Source organism: Bacillus rossius, chromosome 10, assembly GCF_032445375.1.
Source record: "Bacillus rossius redtenbacheri isolate Brsri chromosome 10, Brsri_v3, whole genome shotgun sequence".
In the NCBI taxonomy this organism is placed as follows: Eukaryota; Metazoa; Arthropoda; class Insecta; order Phasmatodea; family Bacillidae; genus Bacillus; species Bacillus rossius.
The window spans coordinates 13,325,213-13,350,779 of NC_086337.1; the positions used below are offsets into that span (position 1 = coordinate 13,325,213).

General features: G+C 38.5%; 1 protein-coding gene across 2 annotated transcripts in view; it reads right to left on the bottom strand.

The window, feature by feature from the left end:
- Window positions 1-603: 603 nt before the first annotated feature.
- The window catches only part of LOC134535791 (uncharacterized), a 443,681-nt gene continuing 418,717 nt past the window's right edge, over window positions 604-25,567 (bottom strand). Inside the window, exons 26-29 of one of the 2 annotated variants that reach the window (XM_063375065.1) lie at window positions 19,990-20,201; window positions 19,727-19,911; window positions 5,007-5,142; window positions 604-1,275 (exon numbers count right to left, since the gene is read on the bottom strand). In XM_063375065.1, the coding sequence (XP_063231135.1) occupies window positions 1,087-1,275; window positions 5,007-5,142; window positions 19,727-19,911; window positions 19,990-20,201 (722 nt within the window). In that variant the 3' untranslated portion in view covers window positions 604-1,086. The remainder of the gene's footprint in view (window positions 1,276-5,006; window positions 5,143-19,726; window positions 19,912-19,989; window positions 20,202-25,567) is intronic. The other variant, XM_063375066.1, reaches the window with a different exon arrangement.

Genomic DNA, 25,567 nt, shown 5'->3' on the forward strand with positions numbered 1-25,567 from the left:
AAGCCAGGGTTTTTATCAGAGCCATGTCTAATAGCTGAAAATTTTTGGTCGTTTCATGCTGCTAATTGCTATCTGCGTTCGATAGTGGCAAGCAACGAGTATGATTCAGGTAGCGAATTCTAGTGACAGACGCAGAAAGTATGTGTGTGATTCGCTTCCAGAAGTTTTGGTATTTGAAAATAGAATAGGTACTTTAGCAATTTATTTATCATGCTAGGCTTTACTGAAAAGAATTCTATGCTAAATTTGGTGCATGAGTTTCATATTTTAAGATTATTTGAAACATTAACAACATGAGAACATATGAGTTTACTCGTACTGAGTTTATATGTGTACACATCACTGGTGTGTACTGAAAGACTCCCTCACATTATTTTTATTAATTTATTTATTAAAAGACTCGTATCGTACTTCCATATTTGTAGTTATCATAATTACGTAAAAACAAACTACAGGAAATGGCTATTTACATTATTTTATACATACAATGTTTTAATAATTTTATTAGATGTGTTATTTTTTTCTGTTTGTTTATCCTGGCAACATGCAAAAACTACTGAACAGATTACGAAAAAACGTTTATGTTAGGAATGCTTTACGTATAATTGAAAATGCCTTAAATTTATCACAAACATTTCTTTCAATGTAATAATATTAGCTCTATACTGATTTTTGTGTGATTGAAGCCACGGATGATTAGCCAGTCTGTTATAATTTGCTCTACGCATCAAACATGCAATAGATGAAATACTTTCACAACACCTCTCAGTGGTTTCTCAGCACAAGGTGGGATATATTGTGTCAATTATGACTTACAGACTTGCATACATTTTGATAGTGTAAAGATACATTTTTTTTAAAATTACTATCATTTATTTTTAAAACTGAAATACAATTTAAGAAAACTAAATTCTAACACATACTAAGTTTATGTTTACACTATAAATCAACTACAAAACAGTTTTCAAATTTTTTTAAACACCATTCCTAATTTATTATAGCAAACTCTATAGATTTTTACTAATTAATTGATGACGATACTTTTGTTTTCTCCTTCCACTATTTCCATTCACCTTTTACATCATTTTATTCTATTGTAAAAGAGTCCGTTCCAAACCACGAGATGGTATGCACTGATGAATATTCCCTAATCTTCACTAAGATTCCTGTGTACCTGCCGGCGGGCAGTGTTAGGTTCTCCACACGACAAAAGACACCATCTTTCTTCTCGTTTCTTCCTAGCTCAATGACTGCTGAGCCTTTTTCTAATTCCTCCTAAAATTGGAAAAGAAGACAACTTAAATTTTGTTCAAGGTTTCATGATATAAACAACACAATTCTGTTTTGCACTGGCTTAATTACACTACACCTTTGGTATACACATCTTTAAAGTTCCTGGCCTGCAGAAATATATCCAATTACAGCAGATAACTAAAGAAGTAATTTGAATTTTACATTGAAATAAATAATTCAAGTTTGAATTGTAATGTCAAAACACATTTTTATTAACGTTAATCATTCTTTAGTACAAGGATTTGATTAAATATTAGTAGAGGCATTGTTACAAGTCAAATTTTCATCTCCAAATAATGTTATAGGGGCAATATAGGACGAAATATGGCTTTCAGTTACTTACATCAAATAAAGTTAGCTAACTTCGAACTTGTTTTAATCCTTTCACACTACAAATATTTATTATTAAAGGCCTAGGTAAAACTTTTAAATTCTAAATTTACTTGATAGAAAATATGAATTTAGTTTAATTATTACGCATTTGTTAACTTTTAAAGCAAGTGTTGTTTTTAATAAAATTATTATTGGTTCTGGAATTAAATTAAGTTCTTTGATTTTTGAAAGTAATAGATACATCATTCACTTAAAAATAAAATTTATATGTACAATATTAAAATTATCATACTCATAACCTCTTTAATATGCCCTGTATCAGTATGTAAATATAGTTCGTTCTGGTTCCGCTGGCTCAGCCGAAGAGCCACGGCGGCCATATTGGATTACGTTACTTCCAGTGGCCATCTTGAATTACATCACTCAAGGTAATCAACTTGAATGACCTTGACTTTTGACCCCGACAACCATCTTGGATTCTGCCCTTTTGTTTTACATACAATCGAGAACCCCCACATCTGTATATTTAACTTTTTCGTTATTATGACATCACCATCGAGCACCCCAATCTTGTGCTATGCACTTTTTGTTATGATTCCATTATCATCGAGCACCCCACTCCTATGTGTCGCACTTTTAATTGCAATTACATCATCAAGCACCTCACTCATGTGTTTTGCACTTTTCTTTATGATATTAAGAATGTCCCACTCCTATGTGTTGCACTTTCATCATCAAACACATTACTCCTGTGCGTTACACTTTTTGTTACGATGATACCACCAGCGTCAGTTAGATGCAGCCATCTTGTTTTTGTTAAGTGGAGACCAGCATCTTGATTTCATCTTATGGATGTCTCCATATTTCTTTCTGGAGTTGGATCATAAAGTAAGTATGTCACTTCTGCTCAAGCATATAATGTGTAGTTGGAAGAAAAGTTATAAATTTGATAAGTATTTTTAAAACAGTATTATTACTTAAAAATAAATTTCATCATCACATTCACAACAATGAGATTATTAATTTGATATATATCATATATATGAATCTACCTTATAAATAGTATTTATTATTATATCTTTGAGAAAAAATGAAATGTCTTTAAGAAAAATTGTGGTATCAATCGTCATCATGAGCAAATTTACCGAGGATTTTGAAATATTTGAGGAATTTATAACAGACTGGTAGGAAATAGAAACTATACTTTATGTCTGAGGAAAATCGACATACATACTTCATAAACCAATTCCAGAAACCATGATGACGACATCCATCAGATGAAATCAAGATGTCGGTCTCCATTTGACAAAAACTTATGGCTGCCTCTAACTGATGCTAGCGGTGTCAGCGTAACGAAAAGTGTAATGCTTAGGGGTAGGGTGTTTGATGATGTCATAGTAACGGAAAGAGCAACGCACATGTGTGGGTCATTCTTAATGCCATCGTAACAAAAAGTACAAGGCACATGAGTGAGGCGTTTGATGGTGTAATCGCAACTAAAATTGCAACACATAGGAGTGGAGTGCTCGATGATAATTGCATAGTAATGAAAAGTGCAACAAATGTGTGGGGTTCTCGATGATATCATCGTAACGAAAAGTACAACGCATAGGAGTGAGGCGCTTGATGTTGATGCCATCTAACAAAAAAGTGAAATACACAGATGTGGTGTTTCTAGATTCCACATTGAATGTTATTGAAAATCAAATGTCGGAATCCAAGATGCCTGTCGGGATCAAATGTCAAGGACAATGCCATTCAAGCTGCCGCCCTAAGTGATGTAATCCAAAATGGCTTAAGTTATTGACGTAATCCAAGATGGCCGCCGTGGCTACCTAATTCCAATTCTGAATGAACTGGCTAAATGACAGGTATGAGGATTTACAGGTTAAATTATCACTCTACAAAAGAGAATAGCCCCTCTTTGGAGAGCCTGCGCCCCTCCCTGGGCAACTTTCACCTCCTGATTTTTTCAGGGAAAAAAGGGAATTTCTTCTCAAAAAAGGAGTTTTCTTTCGAAATAGGAAAATTTGGGTTAATATTGTGGTCTATTGAGGTGTTTTTGCCACCGGAAGTGACATAATCTAGTATGGCCGCCGTGCCTCCCCGGCTCCCGAGCCTTGAGCCGGTGCACCAGAACGAACTATGTTTACCTACTTGTGTCCTTCACCATTTTAAAGATTCGGTAAGTTGGAAACGCACGCGTTTTTTGAATGATTCTTGCCACCGGGAAGATTGATTTATATATGTTTTTATTTAAGTATACGCTATTTTCGGTTTACATTGTACTTAAAGAAACCTTAAAAACTTTTTAAAAATATGAATACGCAAACTCGTAGAAAACAAATCAAAGTCAGCTGATGACAAATGGGATGCATTTGGCATCAGTTGATTTTGGCATGTTTTTCTGCGAGTTTGTGTATTAATATATTTTGGTCGTTCTTAAAGTTTCTATTGGCATATTTCCTGTCATTTTCTATCAAATAGAACTTTTTTAGAACAATAATTGAGTTGCGACCTCATCACCTGTAGGTTTTATAAGTTTGTGCAATTATCAAAGGAAATCCCTTATCTCTCTCTGGGAGAGGTTTCTCTCACTCAGTCCCAGTCAGTTCATAAAGAGAAGTGTCGAGGATAGGCTTCAGCCATGAGGCTGCTTGCAGCACCCGGCTAGCAGTAATTTTACAATAATTGCTTTTAAAAAAAACTTTAACCTGATATTTTTTGTATGTGGGCTTAGAGAGATATCTTGTTAGTTTAAGAGTTAGGAATAATGAAACGTTACAACAAAAGCGAAGCTCTCGTATATTACAAATTTAATAACTTACAGTGTAATTTGTGTAGTTCAAAATAATTATAAAATAATCAGTTTTTTAAAGAATCTGTTCTCAGACGAATAAAATTATTTGGCAATGTCTAACGTCGCATGATCACGTTGATTTAAGATGACATAGATGTATTTCCTAGATAAGCCATGACCGATGATTACAGTAGGTTAGATAAAACTTCTCAGCATTACCTAATTTAATTTAAGTAATCTCTTTCATAATACTGAGAGTTCATCATCCGAAGCTCTGTACATGACAGCGTAACATCAAATTTATCTTATAGCATAGGGTAAATAACACCCTCAGAAATATACACAGGCTCAAATTGGCATATATTATTCATACTCATTCGAGTCATCTCCAGAAATTTCTGAACAATTTTTGTGAGAACTGACTTAAACAATACTTTAAAAGTTGGTTTGTGACATATATTGTTTTTTTTTATAGTGAAGTAGATTTTCTTTAAAGTCATAGGAACAGCTAAATCAATTTCGGCCTTTGGAAGCCAATTTTATTACAGAAAATCGACGGTCACAGAAATATAATACTCACTGGTATTAATTCAGCTGCGATGTGAAATGGGCCGTTGATGTTTCTCCGCACTACTTCAGCCAAGTCAGCGCTATGAAACTTTGCGACTGGAAAGCTTTGCGATGAGTTTTCAGGTCTTACTAACACCAAGTAACCCCTGAAAGAATTTTTTAAGTGATATACTTTGTGCAGGCATTGTAACGCGCAGTGTCACGCGCGTATTGCAAAAAAAAATATTTCATAAATTGTTTTATGTTTCAAAAAGGGCTATAAAATAAATAAAATGCAGCGAAAATTAAAAAAAAAGTAATTGGTCGTAGCTAAGGTACGGAACAATCCCAGCATTTGCCTGGATTAACTTCGCGAAACCTAGGATCGGGATTTGAACCCGCGACCTCCAGGAGAAATTTGCATTGTCTTACCATGACATCACTTCTGGCAGGGGCTATCGCACAAATAAAGGATGCCGTTGCAGAAAAATTACATTAAATGTTTCAGATATTAGCCTTGGAATATTAAAACATTCATGGGCTCGATTACTGAACTTAAAAAACTGTTTTTACAATTTTTGATGTAGGAAGAGCTCACCTCAAGAATAAATTCAAAATAAATTACGTTTCGTGAGGGCTGTCACACCTACCGCCCCCCCCCCCCCCCCCCCCCCCCCCACACGGTTCTCGAGAGGCGTTTTAATCCTCTTTGTAAAAAACTGCACCAAACAAAGCAGAAAACATGTCAAACTAATGTTATTAAGAATACTATTCTCTTTCATGCATATTGTTTTTGAAATAAACCACTGCTCGAATACACCTAGTCAAAACTTTTCAAACAGAATTTATTTAAAAAAAAAAATTTCCTATCTTTTGTAAAATGCATGCATAATAACAAATTATTATTTTTGATGCTTCAATATATCGCACGATCAGCCCATGAGATGAAGAACATGTTTGATTGTAAAACATGGTGAAAGTATGCCGCATAGTTCAGTCGATACAGGGTTTGGACCTTGCATTAAATCGGAACTTAATGAAACTTGGAGGGGTTGTTTATGGGTGCCATGTAGAGCTGTACTCAAGTTTTCTACCAAAAAATTCTTGTGGAAAATTGGTGGCGGCCAAAAAACCGCAAAATTTTGGCACTCGTTTCAGTTTTTTACTTATTACTTAACAACAGTGGTTCTTAAAAAAATTATACTCTTACCAAAATAAAAGAAATTAAGATTTTAAACGTCAAAATCGGTGCAGCCGTTTAGGGACAAATGATCTTCAAAGTTCATGTATCTTGACTAATTTTGTTAAAAAATTGGTTATGCTCAAGTTACAATACCTGTATCTAAATAATAGCTACGAAAGTTTTAGAGTATCAAATTCCATGTAAGAAATGCTCCTACAATTTAATTACGCTTACCCCAGCGTTGAGCTAAAATAAAAACCCAAAATCACCCTTCTTAAAGTTTAAATATCGAGAGTTAGACTGGTCTGACTTGAAAAATTCTTTCAGTATTGGATAGTACATTTATCGAGGAACGCTATAGGCTATATTATATTATCAATAACATTAGGGATCCTTACTAAAAGTCCAATTGAGAATCAAATGCGTTGGAGGGGGTCAGATACAACATGCAGTACACGTACGGAGTGTGTGTTGACGATGCCGCAGGCGCTAGAAGTTAACGACTATTTCATTGTTAGTGCAGTCCTCATCACCGTTGAAATTTTGCGGGTACTTTAAATATCAAAAATTGCCCTTTTTTTTTTCAAGTATATATAGTTTACAGACTTGAAACTTCACAGTAATGTTCCTTATGTTACGCAGGATGACATTTTCCGAAAATTAGATCCCATGGGTGGTTAAAACCAGGCAACAGTGGGTTCTTTGTCTGCATGAGAACAGGATTTTGCATTGTTCATGCCTTCTGCGTCTCCATGGCAACGGGCATCGCGCGGCAGTGGCGTACCCACAAGGAGGGGCATGTATAATGAGCGGTGCAAGAGTGATCTGCCTGTAGACTGCCGTAGCGAAGTACGGGTACATCAGTTGTACGTTGCGTGCACGTGTCGGGAAACCATCGGTGCTATTCATTTTCTCTCCGGTACATTATACAGCATTGTAATAAATTTTCACTGAATTTTTTTTTATTTACCATTACTGTAAATGGGAGATGTGGCTTAATTTTTTTCCATTAGTATAGCCTTGCGAAGCCGGGTCGGGCAGCTAGTCTTTTTAATACATTCACAAACATTCAATTCTAAATCATTAGTGAGATATTTGTTAGTGTTAATAGAATAAACATTTACACATTCTACGAGATCATAACATTCGCCTTAATTCCACTTCCTTGGTGCTGTACATAGTCCTTTTGATCATTAGTAGGCTTTGTTGTACGGATCTGACGATGTTTATTCAAGACATCCAAGACATTCTTTCGAATATATGATGTCTGACATTATTTGCAACTAAATATTTGGCAAGGACCCAAATTACACTCGGTTCTCTCATGATGTATAGAAATTTTCTCAAGAAATTTTTCTCCTTGCTGCAGTAACTAAAATTGTCGCCTTTCGATTATACTGCAGGTATCGATGCGGAATCTATATTAGCCGTTGCTTTTTTTTTTGTCACATGAATAATGAAAGTTGATATTCATATAAAATTCTAAATAGTAATTAAAATAATTCATCAGAGAACATTATTTCTACATTTTTTTAATTCATGCCTAAGCAAGTAGTATGTATATGTGTGTCCAGGCACAGGCTTCAGTTTGTGGTGCCGACCAACATCTTAAAATGTGACATCACGGCGGTCATCTTGAATGACACTGACCTGACCATTACCTTGACCCCGGGGGCCATTTTGGATCCACCACCTTGGATTCCGCCATCTTGGACCCACTATCAAGGATTAAAGAATATTCGGCCATTTTGAATTCTATAAATTTCTGTCAACTAACACTTCACTCCCTAGCATTGTAATTTTCTCTATGGCCTCCATATTGAAAAGCCATAAATATTATCAAATTTAAATTAAAAACTTTTTTTTTTTCAATTTTCAAAATATCTAATAAAAGAAATTTTTATAAAAACCTTCCACCATATTGGAATTGAACACCCCATTATAATATTGCACTATTCATTATTGTAACCGTATTGAAAATCCATAATTTTTAACTTATAAATTTAGGAAATATTTTAAAATTCATGAATAATTTATTATTAAAATTTTTAATTAGAAAATAACTTACATTATGGAGTTAGGAGACCCGGTTCGAATCCGACGAGGTCATTCGATTAAAAATGTCGACAGATCTATCCTCCACGGAAGCCATCGACAGTCTGACCTCCCACCACTAATTCCAAGGAAGATAATATGTCAGCCAGTATAATGTCACGACAGCCATCTGGTTTTCGTCTGCTGGAGGTCACCATTTTCTTTTCGTCTGCTAGAGGGTGCTGCCACCATATTAGTTTCATTTTTACCCACTAGAGTGCAATATTCATTTATTACTGTAGTGCCCGCTATCTTGAAATTGGACCACTATTTTGGAAATCTGTAATATTAAAGCTAGAAATTCAAATAACATAAAAAAACCGCTTGTCAAAATAATAATTTATTCGATCAGCTTAGTTCAATTCTCAACTAGTGATATGAGTAACTAAAGCTTAAAAAAATTAAATTCTGTTTCCCATTACATTTCTTAGAGTTTATTAATCTTTCTTTCTACGAAAAAAGACTTAATATAAGATACCTGACCGACGAAATAGACATGTTGTCACTATGCCTACCATGGAAGCCTAATTTTTGTATGCATGGAATATCTTCCAACCAGTTCATGTACAATGATATATGCCTCCGAACCACGAGACCAATCATGACCTGACTACAGTCTTGACTACGAATTCAACAAAAGAATACAGCACTCAATACATACACACATGACACACACTGAACATGCAATACACACACTTTAAATGCATTCCCAAGAACTCAATATTTAGTAGAAATGACAGGTTCGAAAAATAAAAACACCATAAAATTACAAATAAATATTTTATTACATAACCTCTGCTCTACTATAAGAACAATAATATTATCTACTAGCATTTCTCTATTTCTGCACCTGCTACCCACGAATTGAAGCAAGCTTGGGAAACCCTACCAATTGACATAGGATTAACCATTTTTTTGTTTGAGAACCTTTTCCACCATTTAAGTATCGGAATACATTGTAGGATGAATCTCTTTGGCATAGAAACCGCCACGAATAGGCTTTTGGTTCAAATCTTCGAGGTAGTAGGTATTAAGATCCGAATCTCGTACGTGGGTCACATTGAAAGGTTCGTGATTCCAATTCGAATTGGAACCTTCTTCGAAGACGCTTTTCTGCTTAGAGATACGCACAGTGTCTCCAACGTTACCTTTAGGCTCCATTTGTAGGTGCAATGGTACACGTCCATAATGCAAAATGTCGGCCATGGTCTTGGTTATGTCGATTACGTTCTTTGATTCCACAGGTCTGGCCCAAGCGAAAGTGCTATATACATTGATGACCGTCAACATGTACTTGAAACCTTTATTCATTCGGAAATATGGTATCACCTCAACAAGGTCCACCTGGATAAAATCATCTAGTCCATGCACTACGACTTTGCACTAAAGGTATTTTCGTCTTGCAGGACAGTGAATTTCGTGAGTGAATCTATTTAGGCTCAGTTTTTCGAGTACGGAGACTATTTCGTTTATGTGCGAATAGTTTCTTGCACTAAGCGAAGCAATTAAAAGTCTTATTCTATCGACCAATTAGTTTGGGTCGTCCAAATACTCATAGAGTTCTGACCACATTCTAGCTTTTTTAAACCTTCACCACGTACTGACAGTTCACTTAGGAGATTGGTGATAAAGTTGATTTTTTCATGATCTTTGTCATTATATATGCCACTTTCTGGATCGCCGCGAAAATAAGCATGAGTTAGTTGTAGAAGTTTCTCGTACTCTTGAAAATCTTCGTGGGAATAGCCATTAGATTCCCTGCGAAACAGCAATTCGTACAACCTGGGATCCCATGTTAATTTTACTCGTCTACACATATATGTCCTGGTAAGAAGTCTATTTCCTTAGTATCGATGAACCACTTATTATGTTTTCTGAATACTATACAGGTCGTGTCATTATTTCGACTTGTAAAAAATCTCAGGTATGGCCGGGCCATTCCATTAACTTCTTGTCCTCTATTCCATAGTTTTTTCTTGTGCACAGACTCTGTACTTATAAATTCTGTTTATTCTAGAGTTGGCTCATATTTCCTCTTCTTTGCAGTAGCCATCTCGTCGTCAACTTCTGTCTTCACAGTGATGATTTGTTTTTCCTTATTTTTTAAGTCCGTCGAAACGACTCGTGATTGTTTTCAATATCTCTTGATTTTCCATTTCACGTGAATGTCTGACTTTTATAGCAAGTATATATTTTCCACGAACAGACTGTATAGCACGATTAAGTGCCTTTATGTGCTCCGGGAATGGAATGCCATGATGGTGTGGTTTAACTTGGGGGATATGTACTGAGGCTGATGTAATGATGGTGTCAGCGAAGTGAAGAACAGAACATGTTGGTCAAGTTCCTCCTTTGTGCCGGCTTTATGTTGCACGTATAGCTGCTTTTTCATAGCTGTTCGATACTTTTTCCAGTCAGCTAATTTGTAGTTAAATATGAGTCTGGTGGCAGTGGGGGTGACTGTTGTGTCGATTGTCCCCATGACAGGGTAGTGGACAGATGTCAGATTGGTTCAGACTGTAAGGGGGTTGACTCTGGGTAGGTTGGTGCCTTTCACCAGGTTCAGTACACTAGAGCTGCCCGTATGGGAGTGGGGGTGGTATGTAAACTTGTTAGGGGCATGGAGTGTTAGGGGGGTTTCATTAAGGTACTTGCGGAGGGCAATAGTTATTGCGTAGGCAGCCGCAGGAGGTGTGCCTGGCATTGAATTCACCCGCCAGGATGATACGTAAGTCGGGCCAGCGAAGGCTGGTGAGGTCCTCTGCCGGGAATGGGGTGGTTGGTGGAATGTATAGGGCCACGGCAGTGAAGGGCGTGGGGTTCGTTTGCAGCCGCACTGCCACAGCTTCCACATGCTGCAGTTGTGATAAATGCCGCCTGTGGTGCGACAGTGCTTGACGCACAAGAAGAGCAACGCCCCCCTGTGCACCATCCAGCTGGTCGGCACGGTGCACCACATATCCTTGTACCGCAAACGGGGTGCCAGCCCTGAGCCAGGTCTCTGCCAGGAATACCAAGTCTGGCTTGTGTGTTGAAATGAAATGAGAGAACTCGGCAGTTTTGTTAGAAACACAGTTGCTGTTCCAGACAGTGAATTTAAGGGAGGGCATTAGCTAATGTGAGGATGGAGAAAACGACTGTGCACTTCTCATCATTGTTCTGCGCTGATTTGAATTTCCTTACTGCATCCAGGAAAAAGGGAACCAATTTCTATAAGTTTAGTTCTTTTACAAGTTTCATTACATCTGTAAATTCACAAAAAAGGTTGGGTTCCGCATTAGTTGGTTGATGTTTAGCTGGGGGCTGACTTGGGGCGGGCTGATGTGGAAAGAAGTTATGGGGAGCGCGAGTGTCACGAGAGGGGTGTTGTGGTGCAAAAGTGGGTGTGTCTGGAATGAGTGGTGCTGGGGGTGGCTGTGTTGTGAATGCCTTAAGGGTGCTCGCAAAGGAGTTTCTGGGGGCTTCAATACAGGGAAGTTGCTGGTGGTGGTGACGGGCGGTGATTGTCCAGGCTGTGTTGTTGGTGTTACCTTGGAATTCAGTAGTGCCAGCCGAACTGGGCACACTCTGGAAGCGGCATGGTGGGCTGTGTCGGGCATCTTGTGGTCAACGCAGTTGACACATCTGGGGGGGATGTCGTCTGGCTTGTTGCACTCGTTTGATGGGTGCACCCCAGGGAATCTCACACACCGGGGCTTCATGTCGCAGCCGAAGATGCCATGGTTCCATCGCTGGCACCTCACGCAGCGCTGCAGCCGACGCCGGCCCCGGAATGCCTCGAACTTGGCCTCCATGTGGTCGAGGTGGTGGACTCCCACGATGTCTGTCAGCGGGAACGTGCCCTGCAGGGACACAAGGTACAGGGGCACGGGAATGGTCTCCTCGGCAGGTGTGCGCCGGTCCATCCACTTAATTGTTTCCACTGGCAGCCCCAGTGTGCAAACCTTTTCCTTCAGTTCCATGGGGTCGTAATCCACCCCAAGGTTCCTGATGACAAATCTCGTGTTTTTCTGATCTGCCCTGGGGTGGGTGTAGCTCTCGAAACCCCTCTCATGGAGGAACCGGAGAAGCCGCACGTGTTCCTGAGGTGTCTCAGTTTTAATTTTTACGTTTTAGTTTGTCGCACTAATAGAGAAGTTGTTTTTTAGTAGCTGGGAGAGCGTTGGCTTATGTTGCATGAAGGCCTTATTTAGGCCAGTCTTGACAAAGACAGGGGGCATTGTCAGTTTCATGGGGGGTCCCTGCACACGACTGGGCTGCGTAGTAGTGGTGGTGTGTGCTGCCGGGGCGGTGGTGTCCCTGGGGCCACTGTTCCACTGGTGGTCGAAACTGGCTGGGCTGGGAGTGCAATGGTGTCTGCTCCCTCTTCAGCAAGGACAGCATATTTGTTGGTCTTGGTGAATGGCATGGAGTTTGGGCTGGTCTGCAGGTGGGAGGAGTTCCGCTTCTGGCCATTTCCCCCTGGGACAGTCTGCCAGCCGAGGTCCTAATCCATTTGCATGGGTGGCGTGGTGGTGTTGCGGCGGTAGTCTGCGTTACTGAAGGGTATGTCTCTCTGTGGCTGCTCAGACCATTGAGAGGCCTCGTAGTGTTGCAAGTACCTGTGGTATTATGACTCACAGATAATTTCTAGCAGCTCTTCGTCGTTGCTGAAAGATATCGGGTGAAAGTCCTGAAGGTCACATATTGTAAACGGGTGGTCAGGCTCAAGTTCTGCTGTGATTCTGCGCAAATGCACCCTTACCATTATCGGGTTGCCATTGTCGCTATCGACATGATAGTATGCGCCATTCAGTGCGAATACCGAAGTGTCGTCTATTATTTGTTGTTTTGCTGGGCAGTACAACTCGTATAATGCTCGTTCTGTGTTGGCTTCGCTTGTTGATACACTGGTGTGTGCTACGTTGTTTGGCGAAATTAGTTCGCTGGGATATGTAGTTTTGCCTGGGCTCGCAGTTGAGCTTTTGTGCCGGGCGGCCATGTTTGTTTCAGAAGTGTAGGCTGCCACTTCATTGTCCTCTAGAATTCTTCGCCTTGATTTTAGTCTTTGTGTTAAATAGTTAATATTGCTTGCTGGTTGATTTACTTGATTTTCAGAATTTTCCGCCATACTGGTAGGATAGGCTGGTAATTTCGTGTTGTTGGTATGAACAAAAGACGAAATATTGTGCGAAGGTATGTCGTCCATGGAGGTATGGGGTGCTCCAATTAGCAGATCGGTACTGAATCGAGATGTGGGAACACACCCGCCCGAATGTTCACTTCTAAGGTGCCCATACTCTATGCTAGCGAGACCAGAACAATGAAACTTTGGCTACATGGCTTGCAATGTTATTGTTCATGAACGAAAACAAAAACTATTTACACACGAATTTGGCTGTGCCGAAGCTCACCTTTGAAAATCGCAGCACCGATTTTCGCACTAACTTCTCTGTGATCGGATGAGAACCGGTGTATTGGTAGTCAGCGATGCTAACCGCACGGCCATGAGGCGATATTGGAAATAATAGTTTCAGATGTTATATATAAAAATTTTTGTTTTGTGTTGTGGAAGTTTTAAAACGTACTTGAATATTCAACATTACTTTTAAATAACCGTACCGATTGAGCTGAAAATCGGTGGACGATCGTTAAATTACATAATATTAATAATTCAAACGACAAAAATATGATTGAAAAGTCAAATCGATGATTGTTCCAATCGAGTGGAAGAGAGATGCCACACATGCATACAATGAGCATAACAGAAAACATCCGTAGTGGGACATCCATAGTGGGACAATGTGCGTTACGGGATACTTTTTCGTGCGTCCAGCCAGCGTACATCGATTTATTAGATGTTGTCACGTCAAAAAAATTATTTGTCTGTAAAGTCGGTTTACTGATGACAGTTTAACGTGACAATGTCATAACAAAACTTTGATGAAATGTTTGCATACTTTTATGAATAAAATTGAATCATTTTTATTGAATTATCACTATTTTGTATGGATACAAGGAAGGAGTGAAATGAAATCAACAATTTAATTGAAAAATTTACTTTTATTTGCACTCATTAATTCAAATATGTTTATTACTTTAACGAAGAGAATATTTTAGCTATAACTTTTATACATATTTGCTATTTAACTTCTTCCAATCTGTGTTATTCTGTTAAGGATATGATGATGATAGGAAAAGTAGGAAACGAATGGGAGTGTTTCAAGTTTAATGTGCTTCGAAAAAGTCAAATCGATGTTTGTTCCAATCGAGTGGAAGAGAGATAGATGCAGCGCAAACGTACAAAGAGCGTAACGGGACACAGCGTAATGGGACAATGTGCATAACGGGACACTTTTTCGTGCGTGCAGCTGCGTCCATCGTTTTATTAGACGTTGTCACGTCAAAAAAGTAAAAGAAAGTATAGTTGAATGGCAGGATTAGAACCTAGAATAACAATGACCCTTTTTTTTTGACGTGACGTCTAATAAATCGATGAACGCCGGCTGCACGCACGAAAAAGTGTTTCGTTACGCTCATTGTACGCATGTGGCCCCTTTATCTCTCTTCCACTCTATTGGAACAACCATCGATTGGTCTTTTCAATCATGTTTTCGTCGTTTTAATTATTAATATTATGTAATTTAACTATCGTCCACCGATTTTCAATCGGTATGGTTATTTAAAAGTAATGTTGAATTTTCAAATACATTTTTGTACGAATTATGGTGTTTTACAGTTACACATAATAATTCAAATTACACCCGGGATCTTTTGCACAATGTTTTAAAAAAAAAATATTGTAACACATTATAAATACGTTTGGTGTATTTTGGATGCGTATTTGTTATAACATCGTATTATAAAAAGAAAAAAAATATTATTCCCCTATGGTGCTGTCATCTACGGTGACGGACGCGAACCGAACGAATCGCGCTATCTATCAAATTCCGCGGCAACCAGGCACTCGTTAATACATATTTTCCTTTGTTTATCGCGAGGGGCGTTATTATTAATGAATTATAAATGAAATTTCGTGCCCAGGGCCACCTGCATATCATTTTGAGCACTAGAAGACATAAAAACGTAAAATATTCTCGACGAATTTTATTCTGTGGTTTTCATTGCTTATTACAACAACAATTTCGGCAATAAAGGTAATTATTCTTGCATTTTAAAAATCTGATTACTAGAAAAGTTTCAAGTATTTATTCTTTTACTACTAAAAAAAGTATTATCCGTCGGCGAGTGCAGTAATATTAGGTTATGTTACAATTGACTAAAAAATTATGGTGATTTACATAATTGATGATAGATATTGGATTACAGTTTATTTATATGAAAACTTGTTCATAATTATATTTAAACTTTATAGCTAAATGCCAGTTTTAAAATTAATTACAAGTCATCCATACGTGAACTGTTTCGTCGACTGTTTATAAAGTGAAGTGAAAAGTTAATGTGGTTTTCATTTCTTATTACAACAACAATTTCGGCAATAAAGGTTAATTATTCTTGCATTTTAAAAATCTGATTACTAGTATAATTTCAAGTATTTATTCTTTTAATATTAAAATAAATATGATTAAATGTTATTCATATAAGTATGCAATCATTTCATCAATGTTTTGTTATGACGTCACGTTAAACTATCGTCCGTAAACCGACTTTACAGACAACCAATTTTTTTTGACTGCATCTTGATGTTGGGTAAGCAATTTTCCTTCACATCATCCTTGAAAGACTCCCATTCTTTTCTTACTTTTCCTATCATCGTCCTATCCTTAACAGAATAACACAGATTGGAAGAAGTTAAATAGCAAACATGTATAATAGTTATAGTGAAAATAATCTCTTCGTTAAAGTAATAAACATATTTGAATTAATGAGTGCAAATAAAAGTAAATTCGTCTATTAAATTGTAGATTTCATTTCACTCCTTCTTTGTATCCATACTAAATAGTGATAATTCAATTAAAATGATTCAATTTTATTCATAAAAGTATGAATAAAAATGATTCAATTTTATTCATAAAAGTATGCAATCATTTCATCAATGTTTTTTTATGACGTTGTCACGTTAAACTATCGTCCGTAAACCGACTTTACAGACAACCAATTTTTTTTGTTAAATTTTTTTTTTACAGTTTAAAAGTAGGTACATAAATTTTTGTAAATTTTTAATTAAATTACATAATACTGTTTAAAAGTACTATATCAGTTCAGAATCTTAAATCTTCAAATAGTTTTTTTTTTGCAAGCAGTTTATTTTAAGTCATTATACAAAATGATTACATGTGTTAATAATACCGCGCCGTCTACAACAATCATATAGCCTACACAATAATTATATATTTTTTCTTAAAAGAACACTTTTAAAGGAATAACGAAAAATTGTACACACTATTATACTGACTAACGATTCTCATATGTTAAAGGGTAGCGCATGGCGTACACCATACAACAAGCAAGAGGCTACACTGGCTCAAATATTATCATTGGCTAAATGTAACAATACCACACATTAAAACACATCATTATGCCGCGCGTCCAATTAATTCTGTGTGTGTTATCTTTAAAAGATTTGTGCAATGGGAGTGCATGACTTGATGTAAGTTTTTGGACATACGCCATTGCTTAGCAATGGCGTATGTCCAAAAACTTACATCAAGTAATTCTATGTGTCTTACAAAGGGCGAGATCACAACTAGTCTGTCATAAAGAATAGCCATTTTTGGTAGAAACTTTAAGACACCTGATTTGAAGCGTGCCTTGCTCTCTCATTTCATTTTCTTAATGACTCTATCCTAACGAATATACATTAGTGTCAGAAAATTTAAGACAACTGATTTCAAGCATCCCACGCTTTTTTATTAAAGTTACTTGTTTTGTTTATTTTTTGATACTTATTTTAAGTTTACTAAAATAAATTAATATACACATTTTTAGTTCATTATTTTGCACTTTTAACAAATTACTTAAATTTAAGTATACATATTTTTTACTTTTTAGTTCATACAACACAGAAAGCGTGGTTTTTAAGTATTTTAAAATATTTTTTTTTTCCTTTTGCTCGTATTTAATTACAATTTTTATAAATTCCTCGAAGTGCACCACAGGATCAATTTTTGTCATATATATAAAGGATATAACTATAAATTACAAAGAGCATGCAGATACTCATATGGTTAACAATATTACTCTATGATATTACTGAAAGTCGATATTATATAAATTTTGTGATTTGTTTCTCCAAAAGAGTGACGCAGTTAACAATATTTTTGAGAAAAAGAACATTTTATTGAAACGGGCCAGGATCCATCCCCTGAGGAAGAAGGGGGGGGGGGCGGTTTGACACACCAACGACCCACTTCGTAATAATCCTTAAATTCACCACAAAATCAATTTTCAGAGTCCCGAAAATTGCGGAGGAAATGTATTCCCCCTCCCCTCAAGGGCTCATAAGAGTGGGTCCGATGGTGCCTGAAGACCTCGGGAGCAAGTCAGAATAAACGGACATAAACTTTCCTGAATTTCGAAAAATCGGAGGCAAAATACCACCCATCGAGCCGGAAAAAAAAGGGGGGGGGGGGTGTTGGAGGAGGTCATTTGAACCACCGGGCACATTTTACACCATGTTCCGGCCTCTTGAATCTGAAACAATCTAAATCTAAAAGGAATCGATTTTTGATATTTTATCAATTTCGGGGTTGACCTCCAGGGGAAAAAAGGGAGGGGGAAGCGGGCAGCCTACCCCAGGGAAATTTCCCACCATGCCCTGATATACAAAAAGACATGGTTATTCCCCATAGCACAAAAGTAGTGTTTTTTTTTTTGCCCCTATGCGCCCTCCCCCTTTTTTCACTCTTCGGGTCAAAGTAATGGAATTATTGTATTGTTATCGGGATTACATATATTTGCAAATTTTAAAAACGATACGACGATTAGAAGTACGTTAAAATCGACTTACAAAATTTGATTACATACTTAAGTGAAGCTAATAAATGCGTATTAAAAATAAGAAATGTTCAGAATTTAGGAAATATATTAAATTTGTATAAATTAACTTGTTATACAAAGATAAATGTAACTCGTAACAAAAACATTCAAAAAATGTATTGTACAATACATGTGAAAACATAGAGATGAAGCAAGAACATGCACAATGTATTAAAATTTAATTTTATGAGTTTTTTTACGAAGATTATTGTTTGGAACTTTAGCTAGTTAAACGTAAAATTAATATGGAGGAGTTAGGTACGTATTATTTCTAAATTAATAAAAAATATGTAAAAAATAATTTCTGAAAAATATAATTTTTAAAATTTGAAATACTTTAGTAAAGTGCTTATTCAATGAATAAAAAGTCATTGATCTAACTCATAATAAAAGCCTGAGATAAGAGTTTTCGGTTTATTATGGAATAACGTAAATGGAGGTAGTTTAACATCACATGTTTATAACCAGAGGCTCTCAAGAATGAAATAATTACGTAAAAACTAACGTTTGTCGACCTCGGATTCATTACAAATGGCGAGGTGAGGTGAAATGAGAATGGAGCATTGACATAATGAATGTGTAGAAGAAGTGGGAGAACCATCAGATAACACACCAGCTCACGGCCACATTTCCCAATTGCGAAAAGCCTGGAAATCCTTGTTCGACCACTCCGAGATTGAGGCCGGGGCTCGAGGCCTCCAGGCTAACAGAGGACTCCACCCCTGAGTTTACTACTTAGCAACGTACCACGTACCCTTAAAGATTACCTCTTAATTTCACATTAAAGTGCTTATTAGATTCTAGAAGAAATCTTATTTTTCATAGAAAGTGATTACGTGTACACTTAGTTCAGAACTCCAACTTTACAGTTTTGTACGAAGAGTCTTCCTATCCGCTTACGAATTATCAAAACATTTACACAGGAGATGGAACTTGAGCCCATGACCCTACGACAGGACTGGACCGAGGTAGCGCAGCGATAACACACTGGACTCACATTTCATAATATTACTCGGATTAGAAATCTGTTCCGGCCATGCTGATTTCAACTACCCATAGTTATTCATATCACTCCAGGAAAATGCTTACATTAGCCCATCACTGACTCCTTTCCCAAAATGTTGTTTCGTGTCGTTTTGCGATGCTGTCCGTTATGATCTCATTGTCCAAAAACGTAAAGGCACAATAAAATAGAATAAATAATATTAAAGAAATTATAGTGGCTTGAAACATATTATTAAAATAAACTTTAAAAAAAGTTAATTGTTTTATTTTTTCTGTTTAATAAAATCGTATAAATAAGATTGTTAAGTTTATAAGAATCAAGATAGAAGTAGTTTAAAAATGGTAATTTTATGTTATTTTTCTAAACATAATTGTTCAGAAGAGTTAGCTCAACGTAATGCACAAAAGTGTTTTAGAGGATTTTGAAAATTAGGCAGGAAAATATCCTAGGCGTAGTAGGCACGCGATATTAAAGTGTAGACAACACCCACCTGAGAAGATTATCCTCCGTAGTCATTCCTTCTACGTAAAATTTGTTGTTTTCAAAGTAGACAGTTTCGTCCATTTCAGGAGCGGCAGGTCTGGTGGCGACCATCAGAGTCGCTGAAGGGCCCAGCGCGACTGTCTTCCACGACACACTCACAGTGTACTTGGAAGCAGAGCTCAGGTTCGCGAACTGCAAGCAAATGAACACGGTCAACACGGTTGCAATGCCTATTGGGAGTGTGAGCGGTGGCAGCGGGGGACGGCCTACCGTGTGCGAGTACCAGGGCAGCTCCGAGCGCACGGGCACCTCGAGCAGTGGGAAGTACTGGCAGCAGTCTGACGAGTCGAAGGCATCCGTCTGCTCGATGTTCAGCACATAGGACCTGATGATGCCTCTGAAGAGGCGCGGCAGCTTCCATTGTACGGTGAGAGAAGCGTTCGAGTGGTTCAGTATCTGCAGGCTCTCAGGGGCGTCCGGGGCTGCGCACAGAACAAGTTGCGGTCTCTGATGATTGGAGCGACATCATATTGTTTCGAACGCAGACAGGACTGCGTAACGCGCCAGGTTCGGAGCTGGCTGGCGGCCCTGCACGTCCACTGGGATCCACGCGTCGTGTCACGTGTCGCCCACTGACGTAAGGCATGCCACACGTGCCTGGCCGTCGCTACCCCCTCCCCCAACCACTCTCCACGCAGCACTGTTATCTATCGCTGAGCGGCCTTGGGAATTCCGAGGGCCCCCTTTCGGAGTGGCGCGAATGGGTACCGACTTTCTGGACTTTTCGGGCGTCGGGTTGGCCTGGGATGACGCGAATCGTCACATCCGCTCTCGTCGTTTCTGTAAAGACGACCCACTAGTTTAAAAGGGCGACGCCGGCCTTCGCGGGAGTTCTGTGCGAATTGCAAGAGTGAAGGGAAGTGCGAAATCGGCGAAGAGGATGAGAGACACCCCTTCCCCCCTAAAGCGGTGCGACACGAAGCGACGAGATAGAGAGAGTGCGACCGAGTGCGCAAGGCTGTGTGTGGGGCGAACCACTGTTGAGCCCAGCTCCAGTGAGAAGTGTGAATTGTGGAACTTGACAGACATTGAGTGACTTGCGAATAAACATTTTAAAATGCCGGTTATTGGTGATAGGATATTTTTAATTTCAAATATTTATTAGTAATGTAAATATTAGTAATTAACAAAACTGTAATAAAACTTAATTGTGCTATCCTTCCGAACCCAGATTTTCCCACACAGGGCGTAACATGTTGGTGTCTGAAGTGGGATAGCCCTAATTAAATAATCTACGAATAGTTAATGGAAAATTAAAACGAGAAAAAAATACAATTTAGATTTTCGTTTTTAAAATTTGTCTAAGAACTGTAGTAAGTTTTGAGTGCAGTAAAGTTAGTGTTAGTTTTGAGTAGGAATTTAGGTTAGCACATTGCTGAAATTATAGCATAGTATAGGACAGTAATGATAGTGACAGATTAATAGTGTATGTGGACATACATGCCGACGAACTCAAAAACACAATGGCTTTCTTGGCCGAAATGAACAATAAAATGGAGAGTAACCAAGAAGTGATTTAGATTAAAATTAATACTAGCCAAGAAGAGATGAAGAATGAAATAACCGCCAAGAACATGAAGAATGAAATAAAAAAACTGCAAAGAAGAAAAAAGAATGAAGATGAAACAAGAGTGAAATGAAGAATTGCTAAGAGGAGATGAAGAATGCTATGAAGACAGAAATAGGACATCAAGAAGAACCAAGAAGAAATGAAGAAGATCGAGTAAACCAGCATGCAGTTGGAAGGCAAAGTGAAGTGTTTGGAGCAACATATAGCAGGACATGAAGAACTGACGGCGAAACAGCTAGCTCAATCCGAGCAGGCCACTGAACAGCCAGTAGCAGCGGTAACTGAAAAGGGCCGTCGGATGCTCATGAAAGCTACATCTGCTACGAAACAGAGTAGTTCTTCCAGAGACATGAAGGTGGAAGGCGCACTGGTAACCCAAAATTCAAGCCACCCACCTTTGATGGCCAATCATTGTGGGTTGTCTAGTTCAAGGCAACTGCTGAAGTATATGGTTGGGACGACAAAAAAAAGGCCACGGCACTCGTCTTGGCCCGCGAGTATCTCCACTAGAGCTACTACAGACCATATCAGATCCAAACCAGAAATACTATAGGCCTAGAGTATTAGTTGAAGTCCTTGAGCTGAGGCATGGGCGACACTACAACAGCGATCTTCATAAACACTCCAAGAATTCGAAGCCGACATTGAGCGATTCGTGCACCTCGCCTACCCAGAAGCACCAACAGAGATCTGCCAGCACCTAGCCACCAGTGCTTTTAAGAAAGAATACCAAGATGAGGAGGTTCTACAAAATTTTTGTCTGGCCATGCATAAGACGAGCAGCGAGGCCTTGGTCCATGCCCTGGAAATTGAGGCAGCACGCAGTGCCTCAAGAAACTCAAGCATCAGGACAAAAAGAGCTGGACTGGAGCCCTGCAATGGAGTAACACCACTAATTAAGTAGATATTCTCAGGGCATTGAAGAAGCTGCTGAACGATACTCCAGGTAACCAGATCTGGAGAGCAGGGTGACACCCGCGGTGCTTCGTCTGTAATGAACCAGGACACATCCAGTGGGACTGTTGGACATGCAGCAAGACATCGCAGCAGGAAGAGAAACAGGAAGATCAACAGGGAAACGAGCAGTAGCTGTTGTGAAGGGGTGCATGCCAGCTCTACAGGAAATGGTAGCTCCTAGGGTTATTCATTTATTTGTAGTTCACAGAGGCCATAACATTTTTTTGCTTAATGGTTGGATCAATGGCAGACAGTGTTTACTTACTCTTGACACAGGAGCATAGGCATCTATGGTTCGCACAGACATTGTAAGTAGGGAAAATCTAAAGGTTACACCCATTCCATATAGACTAAAAACAGCTACCATAGACACTTCACCTGTGCATGGACAGCTGGATTTAGAGGTAAGGATTGGAACTGGGACATTATCACAGACCTTTCTTGTTGCTTTATACAGCAACCAGGTAATTTCAGGAGTGTACAGTATAAATCGATACAGATACATTATTTACATGAAAGGACAGACAATGTCTAATAAAGATTAAGAGGTGGCTTCCTGTACACTAGACCAAATAGAGTTTCCTATAATATAATTGGTAGTTAACGAATCTGATTCAATTCCAGCTAACCATGAGCAGATGATAGCAGCTAGGATTATAGAAAATCCTAGGAGCAATATAAGCTACCTGATTGCGCCAGATATGACATTAGTATTGAAGATGCTCCTGGTCGCACGAAGCATTGCAAGGTTTGGCGAGGTTGTACCAGTCAGAGTGACCAACAAGGGTTCTAAAACATGGAGACCCAATAGCTAGCTGTGAACCAGTCTCTTGGGTAGGCCTGGGTGAGTCTTCCTCACTTATTAGACGTGATGATAAACGACTGCACCCAAATATAGAACATCTACTTATGCGATGCCAAAAATATATAACAAATGCAGAAATATAAGAAGCCACAGCAGTAGTGTGCAATAGTTCCTCCGGGCCCAGGATTCCGGATGTGGTGCCGGTGCCGAGCCACATCTATGATTGTGACGTCACGGCGACCGTCTTGGATGAGCGTAACGGGACACAGTGTAATGGGACACAGCATAACAGGACAAGTAGATCACGACGGCCATATTGGATGACCATGACCTTGACCTTTGAACTTGTCCTTGACCTCGGCAGACATATTGGATCCGAATTATTGGATCCGCCATATTGGATCCGACATCTTTAAATCGAGCGCCTCACTCATTATGATGAAATTTTCGTCTCTGTCGCCATATTGATTTTTTCTGTTCCACTGGAGTCCACCATCTTGGATACCGTCGACTTTGTTTCTTCTGTTTGTTCCTAGAGTGTCAGCTTCGCTCTTGATTTTTTTATGTTCCACTGGAGGCCGCCATCTTGGATACCGTCGTCTTAGTTTCTGTTGTTTGTTCCTAGATAGCGCCAGCGTCACTCTTAATTTTTTCCTGTTCTGCTGGAGGCCGCCATCTTGGATACCATCGACTTTGTTTCTGTTGTTTGTTCCTAGAGAGCGCCAGCGTCGCTCTGTCAAATCACATAAGGTCGATGTTCCATTACCTTCCATAGCTATTATTGTCCTTATCGACATATTAAATTTAATTTTTTTTGCAAAATACTTTGGAAGTGCTGTGATTAGAACCATCGCAGCTCTGATCTTTAGTTTGGAAAATATACACCTTTAACCGCACGCCCATAGAGACATTTACCAGACTGAGAATTGAATAAGGTATAGGGCAAGTGTACCGAATATGAGACCCCTTTTTAAAAATATTTATATTTTGTTATTAAAACCACTATTGGTAGATTTATTTATCTTATATGATATATTATGTAATGCACTTTTACTTCAAAACAGGATTGAGCACTTGTATTAATACAGAAAATAATTAAACTAAGAAATAAAAAAAATGCGAAATTTTGTGAAAACAAAATTGTGTTCCTAATATGAGACACCCCCTACATTATGTTACAAATTCCATATTTGATATCATTTAGTCACTTTTTGCACTTTTGTTTGTTACACATAGGACACACAAAACATGGATCAGCTCCGCAATCTTCATGAACGCACCCATAGCACTTGAGGCACTGCCGCCATTTCTCGCCATGTTTGTCTTCTGAGAAAAGGCAGCCGCATAACAAACACTCTGCATCCATCACTTTCAGATCCATCACTTTCATTTGAACTGTCATGCAGCGAAATATTTTCGTCACTGGAGTCCTCAGAATCTACAGCGATGAATGATTTGGTAGCAATCCTTAATTTGTCCGTGTTGCGAGATCTGGTTTGTGTAGGTCTAGCTTCGTTTCCTTTCTGTTTCCCAAGAACGAATTTCTTACGAGCTTCAGCCTTTTTCTTTCTTGCGACATTTTCATCCAAGCTTGTTTTGTATGGCGATGATGTGATAACATTAGCACTGCCACATCTACTGGATGTTTCTTTTGAAGGAAAATTTGGTAGTGGTGAAATATCCACAGGTATGATAAAGGGCCTAACTGCACTGCTGCAACATGGCTGATCTGTCTGCATGGAAGTTTATTTTGGGTGGCTCTGGTCTTCTCTACAAATGGCTGTATCTGAATTCTCTTGAGCTCCATTTTCTTCTCTAGTTTCTTGGCCATTTAATGATTTAGAGAAAGCACCAAATTCATAATCACGAAATATGTTTCGGTTAAATGGAAACAGGCCTGTTTTATTAAAAGAATTAACAGATATTTCCATTGTTGCTGCTCTTTGGTATGCAGCACTGAAAAGTTTAGCCACTGTAAAGTTTGTAACCACATGATTTGGGTTTCGGCACAGCCAGTCTTCTACTTCTTGAGCATAAGATGTCTTGAGAGGGAACATAAAACCTACGTCCAACGGCTGAATCTTATGAGATGAGTGTGGAGGTAAGCAGATGATCGAAACGTGGCTTTCCCTGGCCTTCTCAGCAGGGCCTACATATCTAACTATGTTCTATCACAAAATTTTAAGATATTTTATATATAATTAAACTTATTAGTTACTGTTCTTACAGCGACAGTATTATTTTAAATCTAAATCACCTAATATGAGACCCTTACTCCTAATATGAGACCCTATCTCAAATTAGGACACGTAAGTGGTCTCATATTAGGCACCTTGTCATGGCCGCTACAAAACACATCAACAAGGCTGAAATTTTAAACTGCCATAGTTCCTTATTTATACACATGGAAGCTTACTTCACTGCTCATAAGAAAGTATGAATGGATGATTAATATA